Here is a 15131-nt window from a genome sequence, read left to right as displayed (position 1 = left end):
GTCCCCCGTGACTTTGAAATAAATTTTTAGCCGTGGTGGACACGGAATATCGCAAACACCTTTTCCATACACACCGGAGTCGCGTTAAATGCCGGAATCGTCTAAAATTATGCTCCCTCGTCACGAGCATTTTCTTTCGTTGCAGTTGGAAAGTATTACTTGGCGAATCAGATTATTCAGCGTCCTTAGTGGAAGATGTATTTGTATCCCTCATTCTCTAATTCATTGATGAAGACTGTTTCAGAAAAAACCAGTGCGACGTAATCCATTTCGTGCAGTCAGTTATAAACATTTCCCTCCATACCGTTTCAAAGTTTTATTCGTCCACAAATTTTTTGTAACGCACTCTCTCTTCGTGCGAAGTACCGCCACGTGGAAAGAATCCGGGGGTGGGGAAATTCTTGGGGTCAACGAAGACAACTTTCCTGGGAACCCGGTGTGTGGGGTAGTTCCCACGCTTGATCCGGTGGTGGGGGACGGGTTCCCCCACCACGAACCTAAACGCAGCGAGTGGGGCAGGGGACGCCGGGAAGAAAAAAAGAAGTTCCAACGGGCGAATTTTTCAAAAGACGCAATGGCCTCCTTCGTTTGTTTCCCGTCGACGTAAAAAGTGAGTAAGTGTTTTCTATTCATGGCATCATTCAATACCTGCCGTATCGAAAGACTTGCAGGCGAGGATAATCACTCCAATGACAGCAACACATACTTTCATGGCATAGCACCATTAAAAATGTTGGAAAGGTAATCGACTGCCATTAATGGAAGTAGGGTTTTGCAAGGCTTCGAGATAACGTGTAATACTTGAAAAAAAGAAAAAACGCTCAATGTATACCGTTCCTTCGTCAACAGTACACTTTCATTACTTTCACGCAATAGTCCATGTCGAGGAATTTATCAATCAATGATCGGTGTACACGTCCAATGAAGTGTTTCCATAGCGCAAGTGAAATTTTAGGGTTGGAAATATTTCCGTCGGGCATACGTTTCACGAAAGCAAATGCCAGTCGCCCGCCTGTATGGGAACATTGAAGGGGACTCTTGTTCCCACGGTCGGAAATGGTGGTGGGGGAAGGTACGTCTCCCCGACCGAGAAGCGGCAGCGTGTGACGTAAGCAACTGTCGGTAGGGGAGAACTTTGAATCGAGGTCGGCTCCCTGCCAACGGACAGTTTTTTTGAAGGGGCGCACTATCGTTCGTCATTCCTCCACGTAAATGTTACGAAATCGGTTCGCATCACAGGGGCAGTAATGCCACCTCATAATCGCAATTGGGAAAAAAGAGTGAAGCGCGATAAGCGAGGAAGGATAATAATTTCCTATTCCGTAATATAACTCGGAGTAAAACCACGAATTCCTGTCTCCGTGGCAGTGTGTTGGCATTGGGAGATAGATAAATGACATAAAGAAAAATGTATGAATGTAGGGAAAAACATTTTGTTCCAAGAATGGTGAAAACGATTTTTTACACATTGCTTAACCAACAAAGAGCATAACACCGTCAAGTCCGGAAAATGTAGATGAAGAAATTGGAACGACAAGAATTATCTTTCTCAAATTAATTCCCTCGTTACGCATTACATAATCATCTTTTGCCAGAAAATTTCTTTGAAGAAGTAAATGCATCCCTTGCGTTACATCGATCATTAAACAGTCGAAACAACAACAGGCGACATTTACCAATGGATTAAAGCTGAAACGAATCGCCATTACACCAACAAGCACACCGTTACGAAAGACATTTTTCATAAACACATTTTCAAAGATGGACCAAAAGATATAACGGAATTGAGAATTGCTTAAGCATCAAGGGACTGTTGTCTGGAAATGGTAACTATTCAACAGAAACAAAAGCAGATACAACCGCGAAGAAACCAGATCTTCCTTCGATTCTCAAGTCATGATAACTTTTTGAGGATTCGGTCATGTACTCGCCAACGGCCACACCACGTACAATTCACCGGTTCTCGTTCGATCACCGAAGTTAAACTACGTAGGGCCCGGATAGTACTTGGACGGGTGACCGCCTGGGAATACCGGGTGCTGTTGGCATTACTTTTATTCTTCAACTTGTTTAAAAAAAATATTTTCAATCACCTACCGCGAGCAATGCAGAGCCGGAATATGCCGCGAAAATTTCTTTTGAGAAAGAAATGTCACTATGTGAAATATTTTCTACATATTTTATTCGCGTGTTTTCAAGAGTGACATTAATGTAGCGTTGGAGAGGAAAGGCTTTGGGAAAAATCCATTTTCAGTCATTACTGCAATCACTTCCTCGGAATTTATTCCCTAATGCGAGAGTTTCGTTGATTCCGATATGTGGTGAATGAGAGAAATAGGTTTGGGAATAATTTTTAATTTGCATGCCACGCGACACTTTCCTTCGATCCTCGGTTATCACAGCGGGATTACATACTCTAAAGGCATGGAAATCGGCTTCCGCTTCCCGGTGTCCATTGGGAGATGGCGTGCAGAGGGTTTTTCATTGAATTATTAAAAATAGTTTAAACTACCCAAGTAATTAATAACGGTCATTTTCAGAAAAGATAAGGTTTGAAGATTGTTATCATACCATCGATGTTCAACGGTACATCTCCCTAACCATCCCACGGTACGTTTTCGCGAAAGCACGAAATTTCGATGCTCGATCAACAATACGCCATTACCTTGGCAACGAGGCAAGACGAGAATCAACAACACAGGCGTACGGGTAATGACAGCGCAGCACTCATTGACGTGGAATTAGTTACATTTCTTGGTTAAACGTGGCATTCTCGGATGGTATAATACATTGTATCGTATGCTGGACTCATCGCCTGCCGTTTCACGGAACCGTGTCTCGGGAGGTGGTGCGCCCTAGTGGCAGTTGCGGAACTATCGGCTAGGATTCTTGCATCACACAAGAACCTCACGGAATTTGAGTAAAAATTTTAGGTATTAAAACGCAATTTGGAAGTGGTACTCGTCGCAAACACTGTGACAAGTGTTCCCTAATGTGCAAGTGAAGTCCCCGTGTCGATGTTGTCCCCGTGTTTGTGAAATGTATGGTAGAAGAAAGGCGGCGCAAAGTGAAGTGTTGGAAGGCGACAGAGGAAAAATTCGGAAAAAAAATCCGTTATTGCGTGTGAGTGAGAAAATGTGTTAACGCGAAGATATTGGAAGTGCATACTTTCATGTGAATGTGGTAATTATGTCGTTGCATTGCAAATACAACCAATACATCATTTGTTTGTTCAGGCTGAAGTTGGCCGATGTGTAGGAGTTTGCTGATAAGAAAGGCAAACGATAGGGAAATGTGGGCCCGTAATGCAGTGAATTCATACATTAATTCTTTCGATAAATTACTGATCATGTTATTAGTTAAAGGCTGGGCGTCGTTAGGGAAATATAATTTTCATGGTTTAAATGTTGGAATGAGCTGTTATGTTGTCAACGCTTCGAGAGTACACAAACTGTGTCATTATGGAAATTAGTTTGTTTTATGCAATTAAACAGATCAGGAATAAGTGGTTTACCTTTCTTAGCATTTGAAAAGTTTATGTGATGGAAATCGATACCCAAGGAGAGATATCATGATAGGTGAAGTTTGCAATTTGAAAACAAGTCTTAATTGTCGGGGCATTATGCAGAATAACATTGGTATTTGATGTTCGGAAATTGTAAAACTTGACTGGAGTATGCGTTTTAGGAAGTGTATCAATGGAAGCGTTAGTCTATGGGGATAGTTTGGGAATAGAATGATGATTGGGGGAATGTTGATATGTGCAGTTGTGGCATCAGGGCTTGGAGATTACATAATATGTGATATAAATGAAATTGTAATGAGTCGTGCAATGAAACTCGTCAGGAATACGTGCATTAAATCTTCCTTCGTTTTAAAAGTGAACTGGTGTTAATCCGTGAAAAAACATATTTTTGATAAGGGAACGGCAGACATTTGTGTGGCTGAGTAAATGAAATTCCAATTGTGATATTCAAAATTATTCATAAAAACCATAATTACCGAGGGATTTTGACGGGAGACGTTTTAAAACGTTCTTAAAATTAAAACATACGTTAGTGTGGAGTTTCATAGCCTTAGAGTTAATAGTATCAATAATATCCTATTTTGTGCCTGACCGTTTGCTAAACCTCAACTTTCAATATCAACATTATGTCCTATAAACCGTAAAAACCAGCGGATTTCCATGGGGCTACTTTAAAACGACAGGAAAATGAAGGCAATTATTCGTGACGAATTTCAGTGCGACGGATTTAATAGCTTTAAAAAATATGTGAAGCCCAGGAGCTGACAAAATGCAATTTCAATTGCCATACACAAAATTATTTATAAAAATCTTAATTACCGAGGGATTATGTTGGGAGACGTTTATAATCGTAGATAATATTGAAGCATTCATAAGTGTAGAGTTTCATAGCCCTAGAGTTAGTAATTTCAAAAATATCCCATTTCAAGTGCCTGATATATTGCAAGGGATGAATTTCCAATATACACATTATATCTCATAAACCGTTAGAAGCATCGGATTTTGATGGGACAGGTTTTAAAACGATAGGAGAAATAAGGCAATTGTTGGTGACGAGTGTCAGTGCGATTGAATCAATGGTTTAATTAATATGTTACAATGTGTGAATGACAAAATGACATTAAATGTGTCACACTCAAAATTATTCATAAAAACCATAATTACCGAGGGATTTTGACGGGATGCGTTTTAAAACGTTAACAATAATAAAACATACGTTAGTATCGAGTTTCGTAGCGTTAGAATAATTAGTTTAAAAAATATTCAAGTTGAAGTGACTGAAATATTGCAGAGGCTAAATATTGAATAACAACATTATGTCCTAATAAACAGTGAAAACCAGCGGATTTTAGTGGGACAAGTTTTAAAACAATAGGAGAAATAAGGCAATTGTTGGTGACGAGTGTCAGTGCGATTGAATCAATGGTTTAATGAATATGTTACAATGTGTGAATGACAAAATGACATTAAATGTGTCACACTCAAAATTATTCATAAAAACCGTATTTACCGAGGGATTTTGGACGGGATGCGTTTTTAAAACGTTAACATTAGTAAAACATACGTTACTGTCGAGTTTCGTATCGTTAGAATAATTAGTTTTAAAAATATTCCAGTAGAAGTGCCTGAAATATTGCAGAGGCTAAATATTGAATTACAACATTATGTCCTATAAACAGTGAAAACCAGCGGATTTTGGTGGGACAAGTTTTTAAAACAATAGGAGAAATAAGGCAATTGTTGGTGACGAGTGTCAGTGCGATTGAGTCAATGGTTTAATTGATATGTTACAATGTGTGAATGACAAAATGACATTAAATGTGTCAAACTCAAAATTTTTCATAAAAACCATAATTACCGAGGGATTTTGACGGGATGCGTTTTAAAACGTTAACAATAATGAAACATACGTTAGTGTCGAGTTTCGTAGCGTTAGAATAATTAGTTTGAAAAATATTCCAGTTGAAGTGACTGAAATATTGCAGAGGCTAAATATTGAATAACAACATTATGTCCTATAAACAGTGAAAACCAGCGGATTTTGGTGGGACAAGTTTTAAAACAATAGCAGAAATAAGGCAATTGTTGGTGACGAGTGTCAGTGCGATTGAGTCAATGGTTTAATTGATATGTTACAATGTGTGAATGACAAAATGACATTAAATGTGTCACACTCAAAATTATTCATAAAAACCATAATTACCGAGGGATTTTGACGGGATGCGTTTTAAAACGTTAACAATAATAAAACATACGTTAGTGTCGAGTTTCGTAGCGTTAGAATAATTAGTTTGAAAAATATTCCAGTTGAAGTGACTGAAATATTGCAGAGGCTAAATATTGAATAACAACATTATGTCCTATAAACAGTGAAAACCAGCGGATTTTGGTGGGACAAGTTTTAAAACAATGGGGAGAAATAAGGCAATTGTTGGTGACGAGTGTCAGTGCGATTGAGTCAATGGTTTAATTGATATGTTACAATGTGTGAATGACAAAATGACATTAAATGTGTCACACTCAAAATTATTCATAAAAACCATAATTACCGAGGGATTTTGACGGGATGCGTTTTTAAAACGTTAACAATAATAAAACATACGTTAGTGTCGAGTTTCGTAGAGCGTTAGAATAATTAGTTTGAAAAATATTCCAGTTGAAGTGACTGAAATATTGCAGAGGCTAAATATTCAATAACAACGTTATGTCCTATAAACAGTGAAAACCAGCGGATTTTGGTGGGACAAGTTTTTAAAACAATAGGAGAAATAAGGCAATTGTTGGTGACGAGTGTCAGTGCGATTGAATTAATGGTGTAATTAATATGTTACAATGTGTGTATGACAAATGACATTAAATGTGTCACACTCAAAATTATTCATAAAAACCATAATTACCGAGGGATTTTGACGGGATGCGTTCTAAAACGTTAACAATAGTAAAACATACATTAGTGTCGAGTTTCGTATCGTTAGAATAATTAGTTTAAAAAATATTCCAGTTGAAGTGACTGAAATATTGCAGAGGCTATATATTGAGTAACAACATTATGTCCTATAAACAGTGAAAACCAGCGGATTTTGGTGGGACAAGTTTTAAAACGATAGGAGAAATAAGGCAATTGTTGGTGACGAGTGTCAGTGCGATTGAATCAATGGTTTAATTAATATGTTACAATGTGTGAATGATAAAATGACATTAAATGTGTCACACTCAAAATTATTCATAAAAACCATAATTACCGAGGGATTTTGACGGGATGCGTTTTAAAACGTTAACAATAATAAAACATACGTTAGTATCGAGTTTCGTAGCGTTAGAATAATTAGTTTAAAAAATATTCAAGTTGAAGTGACTGAAATATTGCAGAGGCTAAATATTGAATAACAACATTATGTCCTATAAACAGTGAAAACCAGCGGATTTTAGTGGGACAAGTTTTAAAACAATAGGAGAAATAAGGCAATTGTTGGTGACGAGTGTCAGTGCGATTGAATCAATGGTTTAATGAATATGTTACAATGTGTGAGATGACAAAATGACATTAAATGTGTCACACTCAAAATTATTCATAAAAACCGTATTTACCGAGGGATTTGACGGGATTGCGTTTTAAAACGTTAACAATAGTAAAACGATACGTTACTGTCGAGTTTCGTATCGTTAGAATAATTAGTTTTAAAAATATTCCAGTAGAAGTGACCGAAATATTGCAGAGGCTAAATATTGAATTACAACATTATGTCCTATAAACAGTGAAAACCAGCGGATTTTGGTGGGACAAGTTTTAGAACAATAGGAGAAATAAGGCAATTGTTGGTGAAGAGTGTCAGTGCGATTGAATTAATGGTTTAATTAATATGTTACACTCCCTGGCTGTCGACATGAAATTCCTAGGGTCAAACTCAATATTATTTATAAAAACCATAATTACCGAGGGATTTTGACGGGATACCTTTTAAAACGTTAACAACAGTAAAACATACATTAGTGTCGAGTTTCGTATCGTTAGAATAATTAGTTTAAAAAATATTCCAGTTGAAGTGACTGAAATATTGCAGAGGCTAAATATTGAATAACAACATTATGTCCTATAAACAGTGAAAACCAGCGGATTTTGGTGGGACAAATTTAAAAACAATAGGAGAAATAAGGCAATTGTCGGTGACGAGTGTCAGTGCGATTGAGTCAATGGTTTAATTAATATGTTACAATGTGTGTATGACAAAATGACATTAAATGTGTCATACTCAAAATTATTCATAAAAACCATAATTACCGAGGGATTTTGACGGGATGCGTTTTTAAAACGTTAACAATAGTAAAACGTACTCGTTAGAATAATTAGTTTAAAAAATATTCCAGTTGAAGTGACTGAAATATTGCAGAGGCTAAATATTGAATAACAACATTATGTCCTATAAACAGTGAAAACCAGCGGATTTCAGTGGGACAAATTTAAAAACAATAGGAGAAATAAGGCAATTGTTGGTGAAGAGTGTCAGTGCGATTGAATCAATGGTTTAATTAATATGTTACAATGTGTGTATGACAAAATGACATTAAATGTGTCACACTCAAAATTATTCATAAAAACCATAATTACCGAGGGATTTTGACGGGATGCGTTTTAAAACGTTAACAATAGCAAAACATACGTTAGTGTCGAGTTTCGTATCGTTAGAATAATTAGTTTAAAAAATATTCCAGTAGAAGTGCCTGAAATATTGCGGAGGCTAAATATTCAATAACAACATTATGTCCTATAAACAGTGAAAACCAGCGGATTCTGGTGGGACAAGTTTTAGAACAATAGGAGAAATAAGGCAATTGTTGGTGAAGAGTGTCAGTGCGATTGAATTAATGGTTTAATTAATATGTTACACTCCCTGGCTGTCGACATGAAATTCCTAGGGTCAAACTCAATATCATTTATAAAAACCATAGTTACCGAGGGATTTCGACGGGATACGTTTTAAAACGTTAACAATAGTAAAACATACATTAGTGTCGAGTTTCGTATCGTTAGAATAATTAGTTTAAAAAATATTCCAGTTGAAGTGACTGAAATATTGCAGAGGCTAAATATTGAATAACAACATTATGTCCTATAAACAGTGAAAACCAGCGGATTTCAGTGGGACAAATTTAAAAACAATAGGAGAAATAAGGCAATTGTTGGTGAAGAGTGTCAGTGCGATTGAATCAATGGTTTAATTAATATGTTACAATGTGTGTATGACAAAATGACATTAAATGTGTCACACTCAAAATTATTCATAAAAACCATAATTACCGAGGGATTTTGACGGGATGCGTTTTAAAACGTTAACAATAGCAAAACATACGTTAGTGTCGAGTTTCGTATCGTTAGAATAATTAGTTTAAAAAATATTCCAGTAGAAGTGCCTGAAATATTGCGGAGGCTAAATATTCAATAACAACATTATGTCCTATAAACAGTGAAAACCAGCGGATTCTGGTGGGACAAGTTTTAGAACAATAGGAGAAATAAGGCAATTGTTGGTGAAGAGTGTCAGTGCGATTGAATTAATGGTTTAATTAATATGTTACACTCCCTGGCTGTCGACATGAAATTCCTAGGGTCAAACTCAATATCATTTATAAAAACCATAGTTACCGAGGGATTTCGACGGGATACGTTTTAAAACGTTAACAATAGTAAAACATACATTAGTGTCGAGTTTCGTATCGTTAGAATAATTAGTTTAAAAAATATTCCAGTTGAAGTGACTGAAATATTGCAGAGGCTAAATATTGAATAACAACATTATGTCCTATAAACAGTGAAAACCAGCGGATTTCAGTGGGACAAATTTAAAAACAATAGGAGAAATAAGGCAATTGTTGGTGAAGAGTGTCAGTGCGATTGAATCAATGGTTTAATTAATATGTTACAATGTGTGTATGACAAAATGACATTAAATGTGTCACACTCAAAATTATTCATAAAAACCATAATTACCGAGGGATTTTGACGGGATGCGTTCTAAAACGTTAACAATAGTAAAACATACATTAGTGTCGAGTTTCGTATCGTTAGAATAATTAGTTTAAAAAATATTCCAGTTGAAGTGACTGAAATATTGCAGAGGCTATATATTGAGTAACAACATTATGTCCTATAAACAGTGAAAACCAGCGGATTTTGGTGGGACAAGTTTTAAAACAATAGGAGAAATAAGGCAATTGTCGGTGACGAGTGTCAGAGCGATTGAATTAATGGTTGAATTAATATTTTTCAATCTCAGGCTGACAACATGAAATTCCTAGAATCAAACTCAATATCATTTATAAAAACCATAGTTACCGAGGGATTTTGATGGGAGACGTTTTAAAACGTTCTTAAAGTGAAAACAAACATTATTGAGTAGTATCATAGTCTCTGAATGAATACTTTCAAAATACGCCATTTTTTGGGTTGTAAGTAAGCGAAGACAAGAAAATTAAGACAAATATTCGTGACAAGTGTCAGTGCAACGGAGTAAATAGTTTTAAAAATGTGTTACAGTTGCTAATGAGTTAATCAAATTTCCATTTTCATACTCAAAATTATTTCTAAAAACCATAAATACCGTGGGATTTGGACGGGAGACGTTTCAAAACTTAGGTGTATTCAAAAAGAACATTATTGCGGAGTTCCGTAGCCACAGAATGAATACTTTGAAAAATATCCCATATTATGTGTCTGACAGCAAATGCTGATTTTTCAATATCAACGTTATGTCATATGAACAGTAAAAACCAGTGAATTTTGATGGGACCGGTTTTAAAACGACAAGGAAATTAAGGCAATTATTCGTGACTAGTGTCAGTGCGACTGATTCCATGGTTTAAGAAATATATTGTAATCCGTTGCTGACAAAAACAAATTTCCAATGCCATACTCCAAATTATTCATAAAAAGCAATAATTACCGAGGGATTTGGACGGGAGACGTTTTAGAACGTGAATATAAATTGAAACAAACATTATCGTGGACCTTCAGTGCGACGGAATTGAAAATTTCAACAATGTTCCATGCTCTGTGCCCGTCACATTGCAAAGTGTCCGTTTAAACTCAACAGGTGAGCGTGGAAACCACACTTCCGGTCGGATTTTCACGAGGCACGTTTTAAAACGTGCAGAAAAATGACACAATTAATTATTTGGAGACAAAGTTCGACAGAATAATAGCTACGTTAATGCCACATACGTGGCTACTGCGACAGCGCACGATGTATTCGTCGTAGGCGTGTGACATTTCGTCATAACATGCAGATTGTCACTTCATGCATTGCAATAGGGATATGTGAAGTTCGAAAGGAATAACTCCGAAGTCGTACTCGCTCTTTTCCTTCGTAATTCCGCATTCAGACAGTGAAATGCATCGGAAATATTGACAAACGAAGTAACTCAAAGGAAAATTGATTTGCCAAAAGAGGTAATTGTAAGAATGCCGAAACAACAAATACCACGTTTCAGGAAATAGCAAAGTTAGGTTTCAAACTTGGACATTACCGTAGAGAGTGGAATTAATCCACAGAACAATGTACGAAAAACGAACAAAGGGAAAGTTATCGATCGGCGATGTGAAGAGTACATCTTTTCCCTTGCACGTCCGTATTCACGAATACACGTTTCCTGCGGGAAAGACACATCATTTCCAATCCCGAAGTGGCGTGTGGTAATTTAAGTAATACGTGTAACGCGCCACGTCGTCACAATGTTGTAGGGAACGGTAATTCATTTTCACAAAAGTCATTCAAAATCAGCCTTCTCACACACAGAAAATCGCAGTCATCAATTTCCAGAATCGCACGCAAGACCAGAAATATCCTGCGACTCGAGTATGGAAAAGCCAGTCTCACTCGACAATCCCTCCCGTCGAGGCGTAATTTTTTTTTCACCAACCTTTCGCAATCCCTGCCCAGGAATCAAATTCACCACATTCCCCCCAGAATAGGCACAGAAAGCGCACGGAGTGAAACGAACGGGGCGAACCGAAAACCGTAGGAGCGTCAAACGGAGTCATTCCATTTCCTTCGAATATCACGATTCGCGGCGCAATCGGAGCACTCTCGCGACATTCAGCCCCCGCCGGAAAGGGGAAACGATAATCGAGTGCCGCCGTTTGCGGAATAACGGCACGAGAACAAAAATTATGGACATTCGTCCGCTTCTCCCGGGGATCGCGGGTTCGCGGCAGCGCGAACGATCGCAGTCGCACGCGGAAAGAGTGATTTCGGCGTCGCGAAAAGGCGAGATCGAGGGAAACAGTCGCGTTTCGGCGACGCCGAAGTGGCGTCTCGATCGTCGATCGAAATCGCCGCAAACTCGGATCGAAAAGTGCAACAGACGAATGCACAACCGCGGATCGAGTCGTCGCGACACGACGCCGATCCGTCCGACAGGCACATCTTCCGACCATCGTTCTCCGTCCGCGGGGCGCCGTCCAGACCGGCGCCGGCGTGCCGGCACACGCAGGAAGGTTCAGAGAAACGGCGAGGCAGGTCGCCGATCGACCACGCGAACCCGCGACGCCACGGCGACACTTTAATTATCGGGTCGGAAGGCGCGCCGGTGACATGCCGTATTTCGCTCGGGCGCCGCGGCGCCCGCGACGTTCCGGTCGCCGACGGCGGGCCGCCCGCGCGCGGCCGGGACTGTCGCCTCGCGCGTCGAGATCGGACGCCGACGTCGGAGCCGCCGGCGCCGTCCGAAACGATAAAGTGCGAGACGAAGTCGAGTACAAAGATTCGAAGGAGAACGCCGACGACAAGTTCGACAGCGGCGAACGCGCTCCGAAATGGTACGATATCTCGAAGGTGGGAAACGCGAAAATTTCATCGCTTCATACCTCTCGTCCGAGACCATGGCAGACGCTACCGCAGCAGCCGCAGCAGCGCCCCCGGCGGCCCAGCCGTCCGGCACCGCAGCCGTCAAGCCCCTGCCCGCCGCCTCCGCAGCATCCAAGAAGGCCAGCAAGGGCGCCGCCTCCAAGAAGGCCCGCGCAAAGCCCTCGCATCCACCGACCTCCGAGATGGTCAACAACGCCGTCAAGAGCCTCAAGGAACGCGGCGGCTCCTCCCTCCAGGCCATCAAGAAGTACATCGCCGCCTCCTACAAGGTCGACGCCGAGAAGATCTCCCCCTTCATCAAGAAGTACCTCAAGTCCGCCGTCACCTCCGGCACACTCGTACAGACCAAGGGCAAGGGAGCGTCGGGGTCCTTCAGCTGACCACCAGCCACGTTACTGCGAACAGGATATTTCATTGAACACTTCACTTAAGATTTATACCCCCAACCCGACCAAAAGCCGTTCGTTGTGTTCACGGTGTCCCTTTCCGATGGCATCCACGGTTGGGCACTCCACCGATGGCGACGTCTGCCAACTCGAGAAACCGCCTCGGCGAAAATTCAGCGAACACGTTACATTTTTGAACGATGACTTCATTCCTTAGGACAAGTGCTGGCTGCACTTCACTTTGCTACGCTATAGTTCTTCTGCAAGTTTTGACTTTCTGGACACTGTAGTCGTATAGGCCTGCGGAGCGCAGCGGAGCAGGCCTACACCACTGACATTGTCCACAAATTCATAAATTGCAGAAGAACTATAGCGTAGCAAAGTGAAGTGCAGCCAGCACTTGTCCTAAGGAATGAAGTCATCGTTCAAAAATGTAACGTGTTCGCTGAATTTTCGCCGAGGCGGTTTCTCGAGTTGGCAGACGTCGCCATCGGTGGAGTGCCCAACCGTGGATGCCATCGGAAAGGGACACCGCGAACACAACGAACGGCTCTCGTGACATAAAAACTTTTACATGTGACTAGAAACATTTTACAGATGACTAAAATCATTTCAAAGTTGACTAAGAATATTTTAAAGCCTTCCAAAACCCAATCTTTACAACATATCCAATACACGAGCCTTTGCAGCACTTAACATACAAGGTTAACATAAATCATAGCACCCTTTACGTACGTAGAGGAATCATTGACGTCGAGTTAACGTCCCCGAGCGCCAACGTTGCCGTTGCGTGTAACAAAACAGACTAGGTGCGATAGCCAACATCCACGATTTGAATGTAATAGTTATCCACATAATTACAAATCAACGTGAGACAAAGCAGTGCTTTCCCCAGCAGAATATGCCGTAATTACAATCACTACTAAATATGCGCGCGCACCTTGTATCGTCAATGAATAACATTTATTAATGTCAACACCTTCGCCAAAAATATTCCTCAATCCCCACATTACAACTCAAAACATTCACATATGACTTTCCAGCCATCGTTTAACGGTATTTCCATCCACAACGACAGAACGCTCCCTTCAATGACACTGTACGACATGTGTTACAGCCATCTACACTATTCTCAGTTGCGATGAATGTCCCCTCTTCATTCTCTTAGCAGGTATTACCACGTTGGACACTGAACTTTGCCTGTAGCCCAGCCTTATCTAAAACTACGCGCTGCAAAGTGAAACCGTCATATTCTTCTCTTCCACTCTATGTGCTTATGAGCACTCCACTTCTATGAGCAGATTGCTACCGCGGCAACATAGGAACACAAGACCGTAACAATGACAAAACCGCTTATAAGTCCCACCCTAAAATGCCTACTACACACAATGACATATGACGCCAACCACCAGTGCCCAACATACCTCACATTCACCCATTTACAGATTCACCCAAAAGACTGGCTCCTTGTCACGACTTTAAACCTCAAAAACAATTACAATTTACTATCTACTACATACATATCGCTGTCTTCTCCACATATTCCAAGTGAAGCCTTACTAAGATGACTCGGCAACGTTTTCAACATTGATATCATTCCGGTCTAGGCAATGTTGACATGTGATTTTTGAAAAATATTATTTATTGAAAGAGTACTTTCCTACGGTATAACACACTATTTCTTTCCCACGCAAGACTAATCATGTAACGCACCAATCGCATTTTCCACCACATGTTCCAAACACCATTTCCATCTATTCCATTACCTGTTCCACCGTGAACTGGGAACACAAGTCTCCCGCGCACACAATCACCACCACCCTATCTTCAACTCATTTCTCTAAATCCATACAGCCTTCCCCCTCAATGCCGTCCATCCCCACCGTCCACCATATCTGTAACATCCATCTCCCCCCCAACCATCCCTGCAGCACCACAGCTACCCTACTCCACTACAACACCGACCCCTTAACAGCGAACTACCCAGCTTACCCCCTGCAGCGGTGACGCCCCCAGGCGCACGTACCCATCCACCAGCGCCTCCCCCCAACAGCTGCAACGCTCCCCCTCAGTACAGCAACGGCCCCCGACATCGATCCCCCCACAGCAAAACCAGCTCCTCCCGGCAGCACCGGATGCCGCACACGCAGCATCAGCTCCCCGACCGCCACATGACCCCCCAAAAGGCAGCATCGCCTCTCCCCCATTGCCTACACTACCTCCTCCCCTGGTACCGCTCCCCCCGGCAGCAACTGCTACCCCCCGGCAGCAACTACTCTTCCACGACAGCACCAGCTCCCCCAAACGGCACCAGTTACCCCCAAAGGCACCACCGGTCTCCATCCCCCCCCCCCACGA

General features: G+C 40.7%; 1 protein-coding gene and 1 non-coding gene across 2 annotated transcripts; both read left to right on the top strand.

The window, feature by feature from the left end:
• The first annotated feature begins 1929 nt into the window (after positions 1–1929).
• LOC124173383 lies at positions 1930–2048 on the top strand. Its single transcript, XR_006868538.1, has one exon. It is a non-coding gene; the product is annotated as a 5S ribosomal RNA (ribosomal RNA).
• A 7931-nt stretch (positions 2049–9979) lies between these two features.
• Positions 9980–12990, top strand: LOC124173381 (serine/arginine repetitive matrix protein 1-like). Its single transcript, XM_046552880.1, has one exon. It carries the CDS (start codon positions 12115–12117, stop codon positions 12988–12990), a length of 876 nt encoding a protein of 291 aa, XP_046408836.1. The 5' UTR covers positions 9980–12114.
• The last annotated feature ends 2141 nt before the right edge of the window (positions 12991–15131 follow it).

Source organism: Ischnura elegans, unplaced genomic scaffold, assembly GCF_921293095.1.
Source record: "Ischnura elegans unplaced genomic scaffold, ioIscEleg1.1, whole genome shotgun sequence".
Lineage (NCBI taxonomy): Eukaryota > Metazoa > Arthropoda > Insecta > Odonata > Coenagrionidae > Ischnura > Ischnura elegans.
The sequence above is the reverse complement of the archived record's forward strand: the minus strand, read 5'-3'. Positions and strand labels throughout refer to the sequence as shown.